The sequence below is a fragment of the Halichoeres trimaculatus genome, unplaced genomic scaffold, assembly GCF_033239565.1.
Source record: "Halichoeres trimaculatus isolate MK-OKI-2021-1 unplaced genomic scaffold, fHalTri1.1 fHalTri1_scaffold_2, whole genome shotgun sequence".
Lineage (NCBI taxonomy): Eukaryota > Metazoa > Chordata > Actinopteri > Labriformes > Labridae > Halichoeres > Halichoeres trimaculatus.
This window is the reverse complement of record NW_027437180.1, coordinates 25,696,614-25,720,304: the sequence shown is the minus strand read 5'-3', so window position 1 is coordinate 25,720,304 and position 23,691 is coordinate 25,696,614. Positions and strand designations below refer to the sequence as shown.

Sequence of the window (23,691 nt, the reverse complement as noted above, 5' to 3'; positions counted from 1 at the left end):
CCTATGTCACTCGCATGTCAGACATGTGTTTTGGTGCTGAGCTACATAAAGATTTAAAAATTGTTTTCCTTTGACAGGTATAAGGATTTTAAACTAGAGTAATGTAGTCATACTTCTAAGTACAGCCTAGTCCGACCTAAATATTTCTCTAGTTTTGCATATCACGCTTATACAACATTTTTCATTGAGCACACGTAGGGGTCTCTGCCACCTTTTGTTTCATTCCTTTTAGTGGGTTTAAAGCACCCATACAGTATACCAATGTCAGCGCTATTCATATTTTTGTCCTCACTGAGATGCCGTACACGCCTCCCTTCTCATTGGTCGATGTACACCCCTGCTCAATCGTTTTGAAGACGTTTTCTGGGTAAGTAACAAGCTATCAAACGTGATACAAAAAAAAAATCTGTCTTTGAGGCAAAGACCTCTGCATGCGCGTCGTGGTTTGCTTCATAATCAGAATTATATCAGTATGTATTTACGAACAAAACACCGAACACCGAGTGCATCAACAAGCATTGAAGAGCTATCAGTTAGCCGGTTAGCTACACTGATGTGCTAACTCTTGTGCTAGTTACACATAGCATACAGTTAGCGCCATGAGCTTATTACTGTGTTGTTGTTTGGTGAAACGGTAATTGAACTAAGCTTCACTCACTATAATGAGAACCAGACCAGAAGACAGAACAAATATCAATCATATTATTGGTTTGAAAGAAAGTTGTTAGCATTTATGTCGCTTGCCCAAGTGATATGCGACCGAACCGCTGACTGTTTATCTCCACATCTGCCAGAAACAAAACAAGATGAGTCTAAGAAAGCAGACACCGAGTGACTTTCTGAAGCAGATAATCGGAAGGCCAGTGGTCGTCAAACTGAACTCAGGCGTCGATTACCGAGGTGAAGCATTCATCATTTCAACTTTTGAATTATTACCTACCTCTTTTGAACATAGATAAATCTCAAACGTACTGCGTGTGTGTCTGTCTTTAGGTGTCCTGGCCTGCCTGGATGGTTACATGAACATCGCCATAGAGCAGACTGAAGAGTATGTCAATGGCCAGCTGAAAAACAAGTACGGAGATGCGTTTCTTCGAGGAAACAATGGTAAGGTTTTACATACGACTACACCATAGTGCCTCAGTAAAGGTAGTAATGTGGAAACATAACCAAAAACATAACCCTGTTTTTTTTTGTTTCAGTATACCATATACCATATATTGTAGTATTGTTTTCCATCCGAGAGGTGATTAAATATACCAATAAGAGGCCATAGAATTAGATTACAGAACGCATGGAAAAGTATTATATTTCCCTTTGAAAAGATTGTTGTACACCACAAAACTAAAGTGGCTTGCTATAGTAAGAGTTGGCCGCTGTTCTGTTTGGTCTGCAAAATGTCAGAGTAGGTATGAAATTAAGTAATAGAAGCTTTTTCATCTGACGTACACACACAAACAAGACTATCTCTTTGGATTATATCAATCAATCACCAATCTCAATTTTCTAGCTGATCACTGATCTCTAAAAAGCCTGACCTGCTGATACCAATTTGGGCCAATACCAATTTTTTTTTTTTCATAACTGACAGCATATACCTTCAATGTTCCAATCTTATTTTATTGAAAACATTGAACAATACCTGTGAAACAATAAAATCTTTATGTTTTAACTTAAACAACCAATAAAGTGTCCTGAGTTCTAGGTCTCAGACCAAAAGCAACAATGGCTGGTTGTCAGACCTGCCCAGAGGTGTATAAGATCAGTTTCATATGTAAGGATGGGCCGGAAAGGAAATGGGCACCAATCAGCCGATGGATCGATCAGTGCATGTCTTAACCTAGCAGTCTTCATAATGTATGTAGGAACACAACTTCAGCTATTTGTCTTGATTTTCCTCATGTCAGTCATGCTTTATATTTACTGTGTGAGTCATGGTGGGTACTGGAGTTGTCAGACAAAAAAAGGCCAACAGGCAAAGATGGGATTATTTTAGGCAGAAGAATCAAAATAATAAAAGTAGATTTAAATAAAAATAAAACCTGATCTGGTTTACTGCTTGTTCTGCACAGCCCGTAGCTTTCTGTCTCTACTCTGAGTGATCTGTGTTGAGTAGTTCTAGGATGAGATATGGCACTGTTCTTTTTATGTCTGTTGTTTTTCTTATTTTTGGGATTTCAAGGGTAGCTAACGGCAAACATCAAAATTCCACTTGAAAGCAACCTCTACTCATAAGCCAATTATTAGTATCATGTGAATGCACCATAGCTGAAGTCTTTCACTTATTTGTTAGATACTTGGACAATGCTTTGTGCTGTCTGAGTTATGAAGGATAATCTGTTTTATATTCCCATTCCTTCTCTGTCTTATTTGTATGCTTTTTCATACCAAATTCCTAAAATGTTTTATGGCTTGCTTGTTATGTCTTCTTGATAATCTTCTTCTTCTCGATAATTTATTTAAACTCAAAGGATCATGATCAAAACACAAGAAAATGGGGAATAAGTTGTGCCAAAATTATAAATAAATATCATAGGTGTCGTGTTGCCAAGTTAAATCACAAAGTTTGATTGGTCTTTCTTTTTTCCCCCTCTGTCCACAGTTCTGTACATCAGCACCCAGAAGAGGAAAGTGTGATGAATATTTGATGTTGTCTTTTCCTTTCTTTTACAACACTTGGTGTGTCATTAGACAGCTGCCTCTTTATTTGATATTGTATGGCCTCAGCTTCAGAGGAACATTTGTTTTTTTTGTAAAAATGGATCACATTAATAAATTCTGAGTTTTGATTTATTGAGATTTTGTCAATGTATTTACACACTTTGGAGCATATATTTATCATAAGAGACACTGTTCTTGGTGGCTATACTGAGGTAAAGATGTTTTTGTAGAAACAGTGGGAATTCAGCAGGCCTAATTGTCATTCTTATGAGGATGTGTGTAGCTAATATTTTACTATCTCATGATTTAATTCTTAAATTAAACAGGCTTCTCCACTGCCAGTAGGATCGTGGATATGGAGAGATGGGCATTTTTTCAGATAAATCATTCACTTAAAGTTTATCCCTGGAGCAAACAAAAAGCACGCAAATCTACCACTGCTTTACCACAAGGCTTTAAAAGGATTAGAACACATTCTGTAATTTTTCAGCACTAATATGCTAATTTTGTAATTGATCTTGATACAACTTGCCTGCAGACACCTATTACCAAATGGCCGGTGTACAAGGTACTCATCATCCTGCATTTACTTTATAGTACAAATAATATGATGAACGGCTGCTTGTGAACTCTTAACAAAATTGCTCATATAATGGTTCACATTGAAAAATGAAACAGAGGTTTCTTTGTATAGCTTGACTTTTCAGCTTGTTTAATTTTAATCTGGACACGAAAAATGTATGTATTTGTATTCCTGCAGCTCCATACGATGACAAACTTTGATAACTTTCTACTGATTGGAGTGTTTGCTTCAATCCATTAAGGTACCCACATCAGGACTCTGCCATCATCCAATGTAGTTAATCATTGAATATATTTTATGTGTGCATGATGGAGTACCCATGCATACAAAACTAACTTTTCCCTTGTTTTAATTCTGTATTATGCTTCAATCCAATATGTCTCAGTGCAAGAAAATCCTTCACTTACTGGCCATTTAAATATCCATTACTGAATGAGACAAAAAGAGAGTGGCTGCAGGACTAATCTATAAATGGTGCCACCTGCAGGCTACGTCAGGCTGCATTAACATGTAAACAGATCTGTCACATTGACTCCCACTGCCCTCTGCAGCAGACTTCCATGTTTTGTGCTTTTAAATGTCTCAGACTGTGCTGCTCTGCGTCTTTCATCTGTGACTGCTCATGGACGCTCTTTGTTCATAATTCAGGTTTGGATTGGTTGATTTCTGTTTTTTTTTCTATTGGTCTGTGCAGTTCGAAATGAATGCAGCAGCAGCATATGCAGAGATTTGTAAGTTTATTCCATTTCAGTGTGTCCTGTGGTGATTTAGCAAATGAGTTCAAAAGTGGCATCACCTCATTACGCTAAGATAAGAGCGCTATAAATATATGATTCATTAGGCTCTTAATGAGAATGCTGTGTGTGGACGCAGTGAGGGGAATTCTTTTTTCCTTGCAAGGGTGGATTTTGTGAGAGCCTTGTTTTCCAACCTGTACATGCGCACTCTGGCCCCTGGAAGGAGACAAAAGGCTGCCAAGGTCAGGCCCGACTTGAGAGTGAAGGACGCATTATTGATCAAACTCTGCCGAGCTGCAGCTGTGTAGAGGGAATGTTGGGGGGGATTGAGCTGCAACACAGACACATACACACACATAGGCAGACATAGGCTGTGAGTGATGTGTACACAGAAACACATTGTACACAGTGGAACACACAAAGAATCATTATAGCACCTAGTGAGGGTTAGTGCGGGCAAATATTTACCTACTGGAATCATAACTGAGCTGCTGACTGTGTGGCCTCGCAGGGATCCCAATTAATACCTTTCACACAAATGACCCAGTGGCAGATATCATGCTATTGAGCCATACCCTATTATCAGATTCACAGTAAGGAGAGCCAGTCATTTTGAACTTTGCATGACCATGTCATCATTGATTTCAGCCTCCAAACTCCTCCCTAACCTTTGTTTTTTATTTTGTAACACTGAATTTGTGTGCACTGAAGAATGAAAAAATATCTGTTTCATATTCTCACAGTTTGTTTAATGGCGCCCAGTTTGTTTAAGGCACTGGTCTTTCCTCCTCCCCCATTATCAAAGCAGATTGGCTTGAGGGGCTGGTGGAGGATGCTGCAGTGGCTCAGCGTTGACGTACGGACCTGAGTGATGGAGGGGAGAGGACAAAGGAGGATAGAATAGGTGACAGCCTTGTTATGTTGGAGGAAAAAAGCAACACAGGAGACTCAAGTCTTACAGCACCACCAGCTGCCAGAGCTACCAAACTACAGTGGAGTTACAGAAGGGAAGGAGAAGGAAGGAGGGAGGGAGTAAGGGAGGGAAAGTGGAGTATGACTTTGACCCTGACTGATCACTGCAGCATGACTGTCTAGCCTTTTCACAAGGGATCAAAGGATGACAAGGACAACCTGAAAATCTGTGTTTTTTCCCCCCTATGTTTGGCTGTACCATATTCTCATTTGGACAAGGACAAATTTCTGTCTTCTTCTATGCAAATCTATTCACTGTGAATCTTTTTTTTTTCTTTTTGCATGTGAAAGGTTTTGCCAGGGTTGACGGAGTCTGCTGCACACTGGAAAATTTATGTATTTTTTCCTCCTCTTTCTCCTCTTGTTAGACAAATTCTTTAGCATCAAGGTTAATCTCCACATTATAAATAAGTACATTGTGAGTGCATGGGCAAGATAGCATGTGGTAAGTTTAAAGAGGAAAAAGAAATATCAGTATGGTCTTCAGTGCAACAAAAAACTGCCTTAAATTTTGGTCTAGAATCACCTTTGTATTCTTTTTCTTAACCTTCACCTCTTAAAGGGATCTGAAAAGTAATTCATAGATCACATTTCATGAGTTCACATTGGCCTTTAATTTTCCTCTTCATGATGGATCATTCATTAGTGCCAAGGTTACATACCATGTGATAAACATGTGTCTCTTGCACACCAGGTTTTCTGCTCTGAATTTAGCAAAACTGCCAGAAAGGTCCATATTCAACATTTAACTATTGCTCATATCCACACCTCTTTAACTCTGGTAAAAAAAAATAAAAATAAAAAAAGCACTAATGGCAAAACAAAGTTTCTTGAGGTAACATTCATGATATTTGCTATTCCTCTTGTTGAAATGAATTCAGCAGCATCAAGGTTATTCCCCACATTATAAAAAGTGTGTACATGGGAGATGAAGAAAGCTGGTGGATGCACAGAGGGAAGAAATATCAGTCTTAACTGCAACATTGAATTACCTTAAAACCAACCAAAAGTTTCAACATTTATCTCAAAAGTCATGTTGAAGAAACACAGAAAGTAAAACATATTTTGCTTCACAAGTCTGCATCACATAAGTTACATTCACGTACAGTTACAGTCTTACTGTTGGTCAGATTCAGGAGAAAAAAATCTGGATGTTGCAAAACAAATTTCCTATTAACCAAACAATAAAGTATTATCTTATCGCTCTTATAATATGAGTCTGAAGTGACAATTCCGAAAAGGACTTAAACAGAGCAGCTCATTTTTTGTGTTAACTTACAGCTTAAAACATCATCACTGTATCGCCCTGATATCCTGCTCTGGTTTGCTACTTTGTTGAGAAACCAGGCAAAGGGAAAGTCATGAAGCTAAGCTGTGGCATGTCAGGTCAACTTTATAGGTGGTTTAGTTTATTCTGAGAAAGTCTGTGGAAATACACATGCAAGCAAAATAGCTCATGTTTCACATCTGTGAAAAGTACAAATTAAATAAAGGCTTTCAGGTGGCAAAAGAAAGATGAAAATTTCTTGATTTTGTGTTCACCGACAACAGAATTGTTGTTATGGTTGTACTCTCTTAAAATTAGAGCCCTGCCATCAGATATTGATTGACTAGCTCCTTTGTTGGCTTGTTTTGGTTTAACAACAAAGTGGCAGAGTTGACTGGTACCCCTCGCGGATAATGTCCTTACAACTGTCAAGTTCTTCATACAGCTCCACCTCAAAAAATGCCCTCAAACTTTCTCTTTCACTGAAACTTAATAACACAAGAAGGTTGTGAGCATTTTTTGGTTTTGTTCATTTCTGTTTTCTTTCTTGCAAAACTCCTGTAAATGTACAAATGTTTTGTGTAAACATGGACAAAATTATGTGACGTATGCACAGAGGAGAAATGGTCAGAAAAGGCCCAAAATGCAACACAAACCACCACAATGAGCAGCCTCTAAACTTATCATTCGGCTTCATTCTTAACTCTGACCTGATTTACAAAAAGCTGAACAAAGACATGAATCTCATATAACATCACACTGCCTGTTTGTATTTCTTTGAGTCCTCCCTCCTCACTGTGTATTGAGATCTGTGCTGTCCTGTGTGAACTTGACCAGCCTTAACCCCTGCCTGATAGGCTGTCATGTGTTTAGGATGTAAATGATGGTAGTGACCTCCCACACTGTCTCAGCTCTCACATTCCTCCAGCTGGGTCAGAGGTTTTGTTAAGTTCGTGCAGCATAAACAAACACCTTAGAAACAGCATAACAATGGCAGACTAATGCTGAAAACAGCTGCTACTGATTAATAAACCAAACACTGTCCCTTTGTCTGTTAACCTGCAACAAGTTGAAGATATTTCTCTCAAAATACTCCAGCATGAAGGATCTGTTTCTTGTTTTTGATAGAGACTGTTCCCTGCTCCACTTCCACATCTCTCAGTAACCCAAATCCAAGTTCAAGTTTGATGTTTCTTTTGATCCTAATTGAGTGTGAGGGCCTGTGCTGGCCTGTGCTGCTCTGCAACCCCTAGGCTCTTTTTTTAGCCCCGAGGACAGTCAACCTTGGCCAAAAATGTGACCCCTGACCTTCTTATCTGGAAGAAGCTATTCCCAGTGTGGACAGGGGCTTCTGTGATTTATCCTTGGCTCCAAATAGCAGCACGATGCAGATGGTGAGGTTAAGGGGAGCATAACTAGGTACCCTTTAGGAAGCCAGAGAGCAACACTGTTGAGTTTCTGTGTTGCACGCTGCAGACTTTCAGGCAAGAGAAGTCTCACAGTGACACGCTCCAATGTAAGTCCTTGAACACTGAACCCCAAAAGGCTGTCAAACTGTCCCCCTGTAAGCAGGATCTATTTTGGAAACACTCGCTTGAAATCCCTAACTAGACGGTAATCGTGATGTATTATTATAGACCATGACCTGACCCTCTAATATGAGCTCATGGGATGTGAATATTAAACATACTACCACTGTATTCCTCCGCCGAGAAAAGATGTTTCTGTCAGTTCATACCTGTTACAGCAATACATCAAAAAGATATGTAAATAGTATTTATACCTTATATCTCATATCAGTTTTCCAGAAGATCATTCATGTAAAGCCACACTGTTTGCAGAGTTCTCTGTCAAAGGATACTACTGGAAAGTTGACAGGCAAGATAGACTGTTGTAGAAAAAAAACAAATCATGCCTGGATCAGAAGTGTCACAAGGACCACGGCCTCTGTACTCGAGCTGGGATGCCCTCAAATGTCAGTCAACTATTGGTTCTGTGATTTCACAACTTCTTGCAAGGCCAAACTTTAAAATCAATATGGGTAAAACTTTATCCAAATGTTAAGAACAAAACAAAACGAGGCAAGACAAAACAACAACTCCAGAACAATAGGAAAGAGGTGCCAGTAGGATGTGGTCCCTGTGAAACTTCACTCTATGAAGATTTCAATACTTGACAAACACACTGAGGGGATTACATCATGTTTTAACTCTATAAAAGAAAAAATCACACTGAAGACAGCTTTGGAGCTTAATGCTAAAATACTTTTATATGGTTGGTGTAAGATATAAAACCTTCTTTGTTAAAGAAAAAAGTCTTCAGCATGGAGAGAGCTGCTTTCATCTTGAAAAGATGAAGTACCCCAATTTCATGAAACCACCGTCAGTATCCTGACAATTATCAACATCTACAGATCTTTATATTTCTATCTATACAAGTTCAAGGTAACTCTTCAGCAGCCTAAAATTTAACATCATAGAACCCTATTTTAATGGCACTCATGGGACTTAATCCCACAAAATGTGTATTTAAGAATGAGGTCATCAGTGCTTGTGAGCGATAATTAGTGCATATGAGGTAAACAGCCCATGTCAAAGAGCCATTTTCAATCCCCTTCTTGCTTCAGAATGGCTATTACTTGTCCTGTTTGTCAGCCAAGTCTCACTACTATGCACATGAGATTTGCATGAAATACAAACTAACCCTGCACTCAGGCAATTAGCCTCCATTACACTGCCGTTCCAATTGGCAATTTGTCTGCCATGCAAGGTAATCCGGAGTGTTTCTGGCAGGCACCCAAAATGGTAATAATTGTATTGCAAAAGTCCTTTGTTGTTGTTTCCTCTCAGACTAACGGCCACAGGCGGCTGGTGTCTCGCTGGATGAAATGTGGAGGAAGTGGAAATGTTTGCATGGCAGTCAGGAGTCAAGACATCAACCTTTGGCCTCAAGTACGACAGTTTAGAAGCTTTAAGGCTGCAGTTTGAAAAGATGTGGATTACATTACCAAAGCAGAGTAAATAGTTTAAGTTGGAGCACTTATCTGGTCCTGATTGCCCTGTAGAAATGACAGAGGCAAAAACATGAAATGCTCAAATTTTGAAATAACTGTATCTTGACAGTGGATATAAAAATCAGACTTCAGATCAAATCACGTGATTATGTGAATGTCTAATACAGAGCCTTGGCCACTCAAATGTCCCATTTCATGCAAAAATCACTTTATCTAGTCTTTTAGTGAAATTTGTGGGTCTTTGGCTTTCCTCCCAGTCCACAAAATCTGATATTTCATGACAAAACCTGTAATTAGTAGTGCTTGTGAACGTAAAATCATGACCTAAAACGAGCTGAATTTGGGGATTTCTTGACGTCAGTGATTCCCTTTTTTGAGCAATCAGGAGCAAGTCTGACCTGATTGGTCCACCACAGCAGATACCCACGAACCCCCTCCCTGCCCACCCCTCTTCCCGCTGCTGGAGAGATTTCTCTCCAGCAGCGGGGAGGAATATGCCAAAGTTGAAGAGCCATCACTGCTTTGTTTTTGGCTGTAAACAGCCACATAGTTCCATGCACAAGCTTCCCATCTTGGAGGAAGACAAGATTAAGTGGCTAGAGTTCATTTATCAGGGATATGTGCCAGCTACACTCAGCAAAACTGTGTATGTGTGTGCTTGTCACTTCACGGCCGGCTGCTTTTCCAACTTTGGACAGTACAACAGAGGGCTAGAGAATAGACTGGTCCTGAATCCAGGCGCATTACCAACCATCCACCAACAAACCTTGGACCCTGGAAATGTGAGTATTTTAAATGCTGTGTGCTGTGGAGCAGAGCTTTTCCTCAGTGTCCCCCCTGTCTCTGTGTTAGCTTCAGGATGCTAACTTTAGCTGCAGTTAGCCTGTGTTACAGTAAACAAGCTTTGCTGTTTTCTAAATATTGTGCACTCGGGGCGTGTGGCGCCACTCTCAGTGACGTGGAAGAGAGTGGCGGTATTAGCGGTAGCTCATTTACATATGAAGGTCACGCCCACTAAATCAGACTGTTCTGAACAGAGGAGCTATGAGAGCCTGGAAACAATGCTGCTGTGCTTGATTTATTGGTCTTTTGGACCAAAACATGTTAGTACCATTTCATGACGACATCAATGATCCATATTAAACTGCAGAAAAGGAGCATAAAATGGGACCTTTAGAACTCTTGATAATTTTTGTAAACTTTTACCCTCTCTTGCTGCTCAGATCCACACGCTACAGCAGTCACCTTTCATATATATAAATATATATATATATAAGTCTACATTGTTAGCAGCTAACTGATGAACCCAATAAATCAGCTATATATATATATATATATATATATATATATATATATATATATATATATATATATATATATATATATATATATTTAAGTCTACATTGTTAGCAGCTAACTGATGAACCCAATAAATCAGCTAAAAAAGTCATTTCAAGTAGCTGATTAAAATCAAATTTGTCTAAAAGGAAGCTGAATTTGGCTAGAAATAAAGGTCCACATTACTGCCAGCGAATGCCAAAACAGCCAATCCTAAAGCCGTGTGTTAGCTGCGGTTACTCTTATAGCATGTTTGAGAATTTTGGAGGTTTGGAGAGTGTGTTTTTCAAAAGTGTACAACAATATTCAACATGACAACACCTTTGCTATATGTTCTACTGAATTCTGTGTTAAGTTTTTTACACCTTTTTTTAATACCAAGAAAAAGATCCAATACTTGTGAAGGTTAGGGTGTGGTATTGTTTTGATTAAGAACACCATTTCATATTTCTTGTAGTATTTGTTCTGTGAAGCTTTGAAGGTTGTTAGGAGGTTTGACACGTGGTATACCTGTGTGTGTATGTGTGTGTGTGTGTGTGTGTGTGTGTGTGTGTGTGTGTGTGTGTGTGTGTGTGTGTGTGTGTGTGTGTATGTGAGTGTGTGTGTTTGTTTTCACTTTTTCGTGTCCACAGTTACAGAGAGAAGTTCAGCAGTTTGACTCGCTGCACTCTGAGTGCTCGTGATATTGCTCAAGGGTAAAGCCAGGCAGAAGAGTTATGACTTCAGCCCATCTCCGGCCATCAGGGAGGTCAGAAGGAGGCTACAGTCACACAGAATATCACACACACACACACGCGCGCGCGTGCGCGCACACACACACACACACACACACACACACACACACACACACACACACACACACACACACACACACACACACACACACACACACACACACACACACACACACACACACACACACACACATCTAGAAACCCACTCTAAGCTGCCTAATCTATCACAAACACACACATGCACCAACACACACACTTTGATTCTGGACTGGGGCCAGTTTCAGAGTCAGGTCACTGTCATAAACACAATTACAGCCTTTTAGTCTTGGTTCTGAGCTAGGTCTCTCTTCTGCGTGTGTGTGTGTGTGTGTGTGTGTGTGTGTGTGTGTGTGTGTGTGTGTGTGTGTGTGTGTGTGTGTGTGTGTGTGTGTGTGAGACAGAGACAGAGGACGTATGCGAACACTTGCGTCACAACATATTATGAGGCAGACGAGGGAGAGCACCTTTCACATCACGATATGATTTCCAGTACGGCATGGCACGGGGAACAAGAGGCCATTAAATTCAATGTGACACTCCCCAGGTTAGCCACTGATGCTTTTTACGTGGGTGTGTCACTTTGAGAGTTTTTAACGACCTGCATGGAGAGTGGAGAGGAGATACTCACCAGCTCTCTCTGTCTACTTCTGGCAGGGGGTGCTGGATAGACTGAGAGAGCAGGTTTTAAATGGAAATCACATAAGATGGTCAAATCTGGAAGATGTGGTGGATTATAAGGGGCACTGCTCTTAGCTGTGCACACCACATGCAGCTTTATATGTTATTACTTTTTTTGACCCAACTTATTTAGATTAAAGCACCCATGTTCATATAAACAGGCAGACAAAAGTGCTGCAAAAAGTACATACAAATGTGAAAAAAAGAGACAGTCATGAATTAAAATTAGTGGGAAACTGATGAAAAAAAAGTCACACAAGACACAGCTATGCTACTCATGATCCTTTCAGAAAAGCATGTGTAAAGATAAATATGTCGGTGATGGGCTTATATTTGGGTGTTCCATGATGTGATTTCTACATTTTGAGACATATCTTAGTGCACTGTGCCCTCTTGTGGCCATTTTTGGGAATGACCCCTCTCCACGGCCAGCCACTCAGCCCTTCTTGTTCCTTATTTTAATTGACCTGGATTTGTTCCTTTGCTTTGCTGTAATGAAAAAGCACGAGGTGCCTCGAGACTGAAAATCCTGTCAGCTTCGCCCTGCAGCAATTCCCACACCCCGAAACTGGGTCCCTTTTACAAGATGTACTGTTTGAAGCCGAGCAGAAATAAAAAATTTAAAAGACCTGGGTGCTTCAATGCCTCATGATGAATAATTAAGAAATATGCAATTCTAGATAATGGAGAGGGGAATTTTAATCCGTTTGGATGTAAATTCACAGAAGAAACGCTTTGGCTTATATTTGTGTGGGGATTGTACATGACTTTGCCTAGTATCCTTATTTCTCTGTGTAAAGAGATGTTAAATATTCATCCAGTGTTTCACTCTCAGTTTCTCTTTATGATAAACACAGAAGATGAGCGGCAGCTCCCTTTTAAAAAATAGAAACCCATACAAATGGGACATGTGCTCATTTGGGTCCTGCACTAAAATAAAATGAAGAGAGACACTGCTCCCAGTCAGATGCATTTATATATTAATGCTGTCTACTATGGTTTCTCTTATTATCAGTACAAGAAATCAATACCCAGCACCATGAACAAGGCAACTGAATTAAAATATGATGGATTAAACATTAAAAAAAGATTAAATTTGTTTCTAAAAGAGATAAAAATCAAACCTGGTAATTAATAGATGGGGAAAGGATTAAACTGAACCAGAGTCCTTCAACAAATTCATAAAATACACTATAAATATACAAAGCACTGCATTAATGTGTGATTACACTACCGTCTCTGCAGCAAAAAGATATGGAAGCTTCCTTTTTAGACAACTAAAGTCTTACAATCCACTTAGATAAAGCTTTTATTTTTGTTAACCTTACTACAAAAGTGAAAGATCCTAACAGAATAACCAGTCACACCTCCGTCTGATTGTGTTAAACCAGAAGACATAAAACCATATGAGGCCATGAATTCTCCCTCACTTTTTTCCTTTGTTGTCATTACAGAGACTATGTTACAACTCACTCCCTGAACAGCTATGAATCATGGGGCATGGGCCTATTTGATTTCACTCCTGATGACTCATCACAGGTTTAACTCTCCACATTAAAGCAAAGTGACAACTTTACAGCCGCCATATTGGAAGAAAAGCACCTACAACAGAGAGCTCTCTGTCTTCATAACTCATCTCCTGTGATGGCAGAGAGCTTGACTGAATCATCTCTGTGCCACGCCTGGCAAGACTCAAGTTGTGTGAGTGTGTGTGTGTTGTATTTATTGTGTGCCTTGAATAAATGTGCGTCCTAATTAAGCATCAGCAGCTTCTTGGACCGGGGGGCTTCACAGCCATTAAATCAGGACAATGCTTTTTGTGTCACCAATCCTTGTGTAGGTTGGCCCTCCTTCTCTCCTTCAGCGTCTCTCTCCTTCTTTCTTTTCTTATCTCCGAGCCCTCCTCCTTACCCTCCTCTCTGGCAGTCTCACAACTGCCATCCAGTCCAAGACTCCAAAGATAAATGATGGCTTCCCAAATGTACGGTCAAGGCCAGGCTGGTTGGCAGGACCTGGAGTTGCAGTGGTGACTTCTTGTCTGTGTGCTCTCTGCTGGTGAAAAGTCTGAACTACAACGACACAAACAGAGAAGGAGCAGATTGTTGAACATAATGCAGAGCAGTGAAACACACACAGTGTTGAGAGGTTGAGTTTTCTATTACATTAGTTAGAGTTGGAAGCATAATGAATTCAATTTTTCCATGAAAAAGGTAGAAGTGCAACATAATCATTTTTTTCACATCTTTCCTACATCAAGTTCCTGTAAAAATTTGGGGGTTTGCCTTTATTTTGGCACTTTCTTTGGTCAACGTGATAACTCTTACATCTCATCTAAACTTTCCCACAAATGTGTAAGCCGTCTTTCCTGACAAAATTCTCATTCTGCTTTCTTTTAAAAGTCTGATGTGACACTATTTCAACAACTTTCTGTGGGAAAAGTATTAAAATGTTTTCTCATCAGAGTGGTATTAATGTGATTCCTTCTGGAGGTTGAAAAAGTAAAAATTCTCAAACGTTTTGGGATATTCTTGTTTGTTCTTTAGTTCATATCAACGAGACAGCCTTGTGTTTTTTCCACTCTGTGTTCTAGCCAGAAAAAATTGACCACAGGAGCTTTAAACTAGAAATGAGTATTTAACCCTCTGATGCATGTCTGTAACTTCAGAAAAATAAATAAATAAATAAATAAATAAATAAATGAATAAATAAATAATAATAACTATTATATTTATATGGGAAAATATCTTTTTTTTTTAACTCTAAGAAGAAAAAAAAATGACACAGGCTGATATGCAGTTTCATCACAGAAACTGCATTTTGGACGAAATGCTAAATTAAGTCCATAGCTTTTAACTGCAATGATCAGTATGTGCAACAGGGTTAAAATGACATTACTTGGTTGCCATACATACCTGTTTTTTATATTTATCCTTTCCAACTTACTAACTAACTACTTACTTACTAACTAACATCTGCTTGACCGTTCGCAGATGGCCAAGCATATGTCACCTTTTTGACTTTTGTGATTGCATTTCTTGGAAAACAAGATTTTATGCAATCATTAAGTTTGCATGAGTTGTTGGAAGTGTTTTACCCTTAAAACATCAGCATCAGAAAATACTCTGAGTTTCTGAGCAGAAATTTCAACTTTGAGGGGCATCTGAGAATTTCTGATATCTAGGATTAAAGTAAACATCAGAAACATCATAAACCTTGAAGGTAAGGAGACAGAGCTGTATGGCAACATTTTTACAAAATGTGTGACCCAGGGTCATTACATATTCTTTGATCATAATTTCAATGTAAAACATGTTAAACAAATTATTTTTTGAAAATAAACATACAACTTTGGGTGTGATAGTAAAGGCTTTTGAAATTCCAAGTCTTACTGCTTGTGGTGCTTTTAAAGATCATGAAAAATACCTCTACACCAAAGTTATAATAGTTTTGGATTTGTCATTATAGTTTAGTTTTGACATTTTTTTTCCCATTACAGTTTAGTTTTAATTAGTTTTAGAGCGGGCATTCTAGTTGTTATTTTGTTTTGATTTTTGCAACAAGGCTTAGTTTTAGTTTAGTTTGACTTTTTTCATACCTTATTTGCCAGGTGCAGGATTGAAAAAGGTCAGAGTAAATATTTTGAAATACTGTTTATTTTCCAGTCCAACATAGTGCTCACTGCTCAGTCAAAGCTGATATTGAACTGTTGGCTGCTGCCTTAAACACAAGAAAATAATATAAACTTAATATAAAAAATACAAACGTAAATTATGTAAAAAATGTTAACATTAATTACATAAAAATAATATAAACATAAATTATATAAAACATTATAATATGAGTTTTAACAATTAGAAACTTGGACTCTGTAACAATAAAGGCAGACCTGAAATACAATTAAAGGCAGACTCACATGCAATTAAACAATTACAGATGCTCTGATTCATTGCTCCACTATATTTCGTCACAGCACAGAGCACAGCCAGTCAGTGCAGTAAACAAGAACGTCCCAGTACGTCGCTATGATGGTGCCGTACGGCGCTGACAACTGCCGAAAACTGTCGTAAAATTGGTTGGGAAAATGTGTCGGATTAATTTAAATCCTAAAGGCTTTTAATAATGTCAAAAACTGAGGACATTTTGTCTATAATTTTGGTTAGTTTCAGTTAGTTTTGTGAACACAAGATACAGTTTTGGTTTACTTATTGTTTTTGTTTTCTTGTCTAGTTTTTATTAGTTTGAGTTAACTGCAATGTATTTTAAATTTTGGTTTTCGTTTTTAGTTTCGTTTTAGTTAACTATTATAACCTTGCTCTACACTATAACAAACTCCTTACACTCAATACAAATGTAACTTATTCGTTATGATTTTGTTGCATTTTGTATGTGATGAACTGCCACCTCCATTTTTACTTCAAATAATATTCAATAATGATAACAATAACAATAATTAATTTTTGGGCTATTGTGTCCACTTTGGTTTGCAGCTTAAACAGATTATCGACTTGTCGTTGACATGGAGATACATTGTGTTTGATATATTTATATTTTTTTTTTTATCCCTTGTGTGCACTTTGTGTCTACATGCTGCACACTGTATGATCCCAGCAATTCAAAAAGAGAACACTGTCCTCATATGAACCTTGTCTGTTGGACCTGAGAAGCTGCTGTTCCTCCAGCGCAGCTTCAATTAATACCTCCATGAAAGCAAACCTGTCTCCTCTCTTCATCCAGAGCGTGACTGGTTGAAAGGAAGGTGGAGGTGAGGGCAGGGAGAAGCCAAAGTGGGTCAGTGTGAAGTATTCCTCATACAGACATGACCTCAGGCTCAGTCACTCCAGGGAAGAAGTGAGGTCAGCAGAGAGAGGGGGGGGTGAACTATTTATCCACACACACACACACACACACACACACACACACACACACACTGACCAAAGACAGGAGCTCAAGGTTCAACTCCAGTCATTGATTTGCTCACTGACAGAAAACGCATCATTTTTGTAATATTTCTTTGTTCCATTTGTTCAGACTCTCTGTGAAATATTAAACACACGTTTTATCATTTAATGTGTTATAGCATGGTCAGAATAAAGCAAAGTTTCTCCTGTGATATTTTGGCAAATCATAATGAAAATCTACACACAACTTGTATAATCCAGATTGACACAGAGTGCAACCCAAGTACATATGTCAATCACAAGTGAATTTTACTGTGGTTAAAAGGAAGGACATTAAAACAAAGGAAAAGAGTAAGAGGTTACACAGTTGAGGAGCTTTTTGTAGTTTTTCATAGCTTGACATCACTGATGGAGCAAGATATCCCGTCAGTATCCCGTTTTAGTATTTGCTGCGACTTCTTGAATGAACATAAAACAGAGTTATGGTGGATAAACTTTGAAGATAAACATATCTAAAGATTAGAAGTTCAAAATTCATGTCTTATGTGTCCTAGTTTTGCAAAAATAAATTCAAATTCTAAAATATTTTCTTCTGACATGTTTATTAAAATGAAGAATTAAAGGTGTTGTGCGTACATGTAGAAATTTTAGGTGAAATCCAATGGACAGATTCTGGATTAAAACCCTCCGTTGCTCGCCCCTTCAGCCAGTGAATGGATGGTTACCAAGAAACTCAAATGATAAGTATGATCCTCCATTTGTCAAGTTTTTATCATTAGTACAAATTGTGTAACACAAGACAACCTCCATTCTTTGTCTTACAACTTACACTGCCTCTCTTTTGTATGTAAGATGTATATTAGTATTTTTTTTTCTTTTTTCCTTTGTTTTTTAATAATTCATTTTTAATGTTTTTTTTTTTTTACAGAACTAAGAAAGATTAACAAAAACTATCAAAAAGAGAACACAGACAGAAAAATACATATGTATATATACACTGAACCCAAATAAATCTCACATTTTAAAATAAAGTCTCATACAAAAAAGAAGAAAAATAAATGAATACAGTACAAAGAGAAAAAAAGTAAAATAAACGTACTCACTGCATGTTTGATCATCACATCACATCAGTAGTTTTTCTGTACTGTACTATTGTTGAAACAAGGCAAAATAGCCACCTCTGTGGAAGGTGACCAGTTTCTTTTGTAGGAATAAAAAAACGTATTCTTAGATTGCAAAAATCAAATCTAAGTTTAGAATCAGGTGGAGATAGATCATTTAAACACACTCACATGAGTTATTTTTCGTTTCTCCAAGTCTGTTCTGCTAAATGCCACACACTGTACTTTGAATACAAGAATATACTAATATACAGTTTCAGTAAATTTATCAGTCTTTACATTCCTTAAAAGATGTAACATAAGGTGAGCTGTGAATGGATTTTAAAGAATAATTGATTAATAATTTCAATTTAATCAAGGTTTATTGAAGCATACGCAGTGTGTGAAAGATCTGTTTTTTGTTTTCTAAACTGATGGAATTGAATTTTTTTGTATAAAGAAAAAGCAAACAAGCAAATGAAATGACATTACGACACAAGGATGGGTCTAGTTATTTATTTTTGACATTCTTAATTAAACAGCTCATTATTAAACTGAGGAAGTTGCCATCAGAGTGTGGCTGGTTTGACCCTGTTTAAAGAGTCTACAGTCCTTTAGGCTCAAGTTTGATTCCAGCCTGCGGCTCTTTTTTAGCACACTAACTTCACCTTCAAGACTATCTCCTCACTCATTGTCAAAAAAAAAAAGACTTTAAATTGTTTGTTAGTTGAAGCTTTAAGTCATGAAATCACTGTTAAATATCCAAACCTAACCAGCTCTGTTTCTTTAAGACAGAAAAACAAGCTCAATTTACAGAGACATAAAAAGAGATGTACTGAATTACAGGGACACTTTACAATATAATAAAACTCATGTAGATAGCATGTGGATGAAACTAAAATGAAATTCAAAGAATTTTAACAGACAATTAACTTTCTTATCTTTAAGTATAGGCATACTTAAATACACATGTGTAGGCACACAGACTTTCACCTCACAGCCCTTTTGTATAGTATATGAGCAGATGAAGTCCCTCAGAGGCAAGTCCGCTGGTCCGCTATTAATTTTACATCCTCTGAGGAGCCCATATATATCTTTTATCCATTTAATTAGTTCTGCTGTCTCTAAGTTGGTCAGATCTATTTTACCCACGACGATAAAGGCCAGTCCAGTCAGTCACTGAATTCATCAAATATATGCATTACATCTCAGAGGACTGCTCAGCCTGTAATACATATTCAATGTGTGAGTAATTGTTGTCAAAGGCAGAGGCACTGACTACAGTTCAGAGAACAGAGAGACATTTAACTCACTGTACAGGCCCTTATTGACTTTGGCATCAAACATTATGAATAATGTCTCAGTCTACTTAAATACAAATAAATGTTCACAGACACAGACCAGTGCTAACAGCCAGAGGCGTGTTTTTTTTTTTTTTTACTCCGATACTTTCTGCAAAAACAATTCAGGACATGTGTTGCCTGTGAAATGCAATCAAACATCGCAATGGATGATTTATTCATTTAAACAAAATTTATACAAGTTTTATAGCTGTTTCCCTTGTACTGTTTTTGTGTGATGCCCCTGATAATGAGAGAATTGTGCCGAGTACATGGATAGCCACTAGGGGTCAGGCTGACACTGAACATTCAGCGCCTGCTGTGTGCGCAGGCATGCTGAAGTCTTTGGTCAGGGTGAAATTTGGACAGGTTGTACTAATTTTCAGTTAGCACAAACAAAAAAAGCGTTCAGAAAATGTATGAATGTATGAAATAAATGTAACCACTTCAAAAACCTATTCATGTGCACATTCTATAATCTGTTGAAACTAACGTTTAAAACAAAAAGTTGAAACAATTCAGAAACAATTTGTAAGAATAAATTTGAAACTGCAAAATGTGAAAAAAGGTCAATAATGTTACGATAAGAAATGTTTGAGCTTAATATTTATATTTATGTTCAATATTTAAACTTTTTAGCTCTTTTTATTTTTTAATTAAATCCTTGGGGTCAGTTAAAGTTCGGCTGTTGCACAAATATTTGAAACACCAGGTTGATCATTACCTACCAACAGATCTTATCCTACATACAATCTGCTTTCACTTAAAGTGTTGTCATTAACTTCAAGTATTTACAGTCATCTATATGAGAAGCTGCTCAAAGTTCTAACGTATGCATCCTATATCACACCCTCTCCCAGTTTTAACTAAAAAGATCAAATGTTAAGCAAATATTTGAAAAAAAAAAAAACATCCTATAATGCCACTCATACAAATAAAGATGTTTGATTTATATTTTTTGATGGATGAAACTTGCAGGAAATTACACTGGATTTTTAAAAACTTCATAATAACAGAGGTTATGAACTTAACCACCAGAACAGAACATAGAATTAATTTCTTTACTATAAACTCTTGATATTTAATTCCAGTTGAAATCTCAACACAATCCCCACAGAAAAATGGTCACCTTGATTTTTTTTCTTATATTTTTTAAACAATTATTGTTATTTTCTAAGATTCACACATGCTTTTCCTCTATTTTTTATTATTTTGGTTGAGTTTGCTAAAGTATCATCTCTAGGTCCAGCGCAGAGTTGTAGCACTACAAAAATTCCTCTCATGTTAAACTACAGAAATTGAATGCGTATGCATTTCTTTAAAAAAAAGAAGAAAAAGAAGCACACTTCCAGCATTGACAACCTGAGTTTGCTCAGTGCAGATATCTCAGAAAGCTGAAAAACTTTCAGCAGAATCTTGTATTTATAACTCTAATTCATTTATTCATCATTTCTCATCTTGTGATCAGTATGTTAAGTTGAAAGTGGGAAGGTCACAGTCATTAAGGATTTATGCCTTTATCTTAAATCTTTCATTATTTGCACTATATGTTTTATTAATTGATCAACTAATTAAGAAAAGCACCTTTAGAATGTAGTCCCAACTCCTGTTATTAAAACAACCTTACAGCAACTGGTTATTTTCTATATATTAACACATACCGTATATTCAGTGTAATGATAGGTGAAATGTAAAACATGAGGTGTAGTTTTCACGGAGAAAACAAACTATTGAAGAAGAAGACATTAAAGTTTGTTCCACACGGTTAGGGACAGCCAAATTTCAGCCACTTCAAATATGGCTTCAAGGCACAATTTAAAAAAACACAGCTGACAAAGTGTTGGACAGTTGAAAATATGTAAAACCATAAAACAACACAATAAAATATGGAGCCCAAAATATGAGACAAATGGACAACAGCTCTTCAAAGCAGACTACAAAAACAAACAAATACTGGGATTGAAAACACAGCATGAATTTCTTCATTGTTCGTCTTCTTTCTTCACACTCCATCATGTTCACAAACATCATCTGTAGCTGTATCAGTGTTTCCTGTCTGTGGGTTGAAATGTGTGTTGTGTATCACAGTTTGCTACAAAACAACAGAGTGGGAGCAGCTCCAACATGGTGGACTCTTTAACAAGCTGTCAGGGGCCATAACATTGTTCTCCTGCAACACTTAACACAGCACAGCCGGCCTGAACAGGAAGTGACACCCTCAGAGCACGGCCTGCAACACACACACACACACACACACACACACACACACACACACACACACACACACACACACACACACACACACACACACACACACACACACACAAGTGTCTGTGCAGACTTCTCACTCCTGGCCCCCACAAAAGCTAATAGGCGTCGGTGTTGTTGCTTAATGGAAGCTCAGAGAGAGTTCTGCTGCAGAGGTAGATCGGACCCTCTGGGCAAAAACACATTAACCTATTTGGAGGGCGTGAATTCTAGATGGTGTTATTAGCACACAGTCTGAGCACCTTGAGTTGCAGCCACTCTAATACTCAGTGTGAGTTCGTGTTCGTGAGGAGGGAGAGGAGGAGAGAAAAAGTCTTGTTTCAGTCGACCGTCTTTGAGGGAGGTGAAGGTTTCTGCACTCATCAATCTCTGCGGCGTGAATCGGCAGGTTAGAGGGAGAAAAGCTGGTTTGTAAGAGTGTTTGGCTACAGCACAACAAGTCAGGGTGTGGAAAAGTGAGAAAGAAAAACACAGGCGTAAAGAAAGTTAGCTAAGTTTCCAAGTGACCTTGAAAACAAGTAACTTGTGTTGTAAACCACTAAAAACAACAATTTACCTATAAGTATAAGTGAAATTTCCATCACACTTTTTACATGGGAAAGACAATTAAAACACTTGAAAAATGTTGTTGCTTTTTTTTTCAGAGTGAATTTTAAGACAGGAATCACTGTAATGTGCTTTCAGAACATTTGTCTTATTTTGAAAGGGTACAGTTTTTAATTGTTGTTAAAAACAGAATTCATTTTAGAGCTCTTGTAAGTTGTTGACAGTACAATCACTTATATTTATGTGTTATTTATTTATTTATTATTATTATTATTATTATTATTATTATTATTGTTATTATTGTTATTATTATATTTTTAAAAAGGAGTTGTTTGGACAATGACAACGTTTTTTTCTCCCTTGTTTTGGAGGGAGCTTAAATATTGAAAATGTTTCCATTTGCTTTTTAAAACTGATTTTGTAGAAATATCAACAAGATTGATTGTCCTGTACATTTTGAAAGCACCAACAACTGTTATTTCACAAATCATATTTGAGTTCTTTAAAAATTAACAAAGGGGGGGGCCGATTCAGATGACCCCCCTCAAGTTGTCTTGACCATAGGTCAAGATTTTTATGCACTTTAAAACAATTTAAAAAAGCTTTACTATCACTGGTATAGCTACATCCTTTATTTAGCACTAAGGGCTTTGAATAAAATAGACCAATTACGCTTAAACCATCCACCAATTCCATCCAATTAGCCAATTAGGGCTAATTACAGTTTTAGCTTTGGCACAAGGGTTTTCATAATTAACCATTCATCAAATCTCCACCCTCTTTCTCTCTCCATGAGACACCCAGGCAGCAGCTTCACTAGACTCTTGAGTCCACCTTCCCCCAGGGGAGTGATGCAGTAACTAAGCTTTAGTTTACATCTGATTCCCCTGATTACCTTGTTAGTGTAAATAGATTTTTATCTGACCTCTCAAGGCCAAATATTTTATTTAAATATCACAAAAGAACTATTTTACCTTCATCAGGAGCAGAATGTACGAAAGAATCTGGCCATCTTCTTCTGCACAATGTGATTCCTTCAGGTGACCTCAGGGGCAGCAGGCCTTCTAACCTGTCCTGTTACTCACCAACACACACACAATCTCACCTCTATTGTACCACTGCATTATCCACTTTTAGTCCGATTCTCCAGTTTGACAGTGTAAGTGAATTTCGTAAGTTGTGCATTATTAAAGGGGCAGAAATTATTTATCTAATATTCATTATTTATATTTATACAAGGAGCCTGTCCGCAGGGAGCAGGTCTCATTTTCAGCCTCATATTTTGTAAACAGGCAGTCACAGAAGCGACAGTTCCTCTGATTTAAAGAGACAGGCCTGCTTATAGAGAATGATGGCTTCCTTGAATTCAAATGGAAAGGTGATCAATTTTTAATACTTTTTTTTCTACATGCCGCATTTGCATTTTGTCGTTTTCAGGTTCTTGCTGCTGCTCTGACTTTCAAATGGACAATGAGGGCAGACAGGTGAGCCTAAAGTGGAAAAAAAAGGAAGGGAAA

The 23,691-nt window shown here is 37.7% G+C and overlaps 1 protein-coding gene and 1 long non-coding RNA gene across 3 annotated transcripts in view; one reads left to right on the top strand and one right to left on the bottom strand.

The window, feature by feature from the left end:
• The first annotated feature begins 284 nt into the window (after nucleotides 1-284).
• Nucleotides 285-2,793, top strand: lsm6 (LSM6 homolog, U6 small nuclear RNA and mRNA degradation associated). Of its 2 annotated transcripts, none has more exons than XM_074684384.1 (4): nucleotides 285-367; nucleotides 795-900; nucleotides 994-1,107; nucleotides 2,603-2,793. In XM_074684384.1, the coding sequence occupies exons 2-4, from the start codon at nucleotides 807-809 to the stop codon at nucleotides 2,635-2,637; spliced, it is 243 nt and encodes an 80-aa protein (XP_074540485.1). In that variant the 5' UTR covers nucleotides 285-367; nucleotides 795-806; the 3' UTR covers nucleotides 2,638-2,793. The 2 variants fall into 2 exon arrangements, with proteins under 2 accessions (XP_074540485.1, XP_074540477.1); XM_074684376.1 differs by lacking the exon at nucleotides 285-367 and adding an exon at nucleotides 398-470.
• A 10,847-nt stretch (nucleotides 2,794-13,640) lies between these two features.
• The window catches only part of LOC141811346 (uncharacterized), a 210,593-nt gene continuing 200,542 nt past the window's right edge, over nucleotides 13,641-23,691 (bottom strand). Inside the window, exon 4 of the long non-coding RNA XR_012600168.1 lies at nucleotides 13,641-14,091. This is a non-coding gene — a long non-coding RNA (uncharacterized LOC141811346). The remainder of the gene's footprint in view (nucleotides 14,092-23,691) is intronic.

What these genes read in the sequence shown, in the direction of transcription:
- lsm6 (XM_074684376.1), top strand. Translation starts at nt 432, where the DNA reads ATGCGCGTCGTGGTTTGCTTCATAATCAGAATTATATCA. An exon ending in TCATAATCAGAATTATATCA is followed by an intron (nt 471 to 794) that starts GTATGTATTTAC and finishes CACATCTGCCAG; the next exon opens with AAACAAAACAAGATGAGTCT. An exon ending in CTCAGGCGTCGATTACCGAG is followed by an intron (nt 901 to 993) that starts GTGAAGCATTCA and finishes GTCTGTCTTTAG; the next exon opens with GTGTCCTGGCCTGCCTGGAT.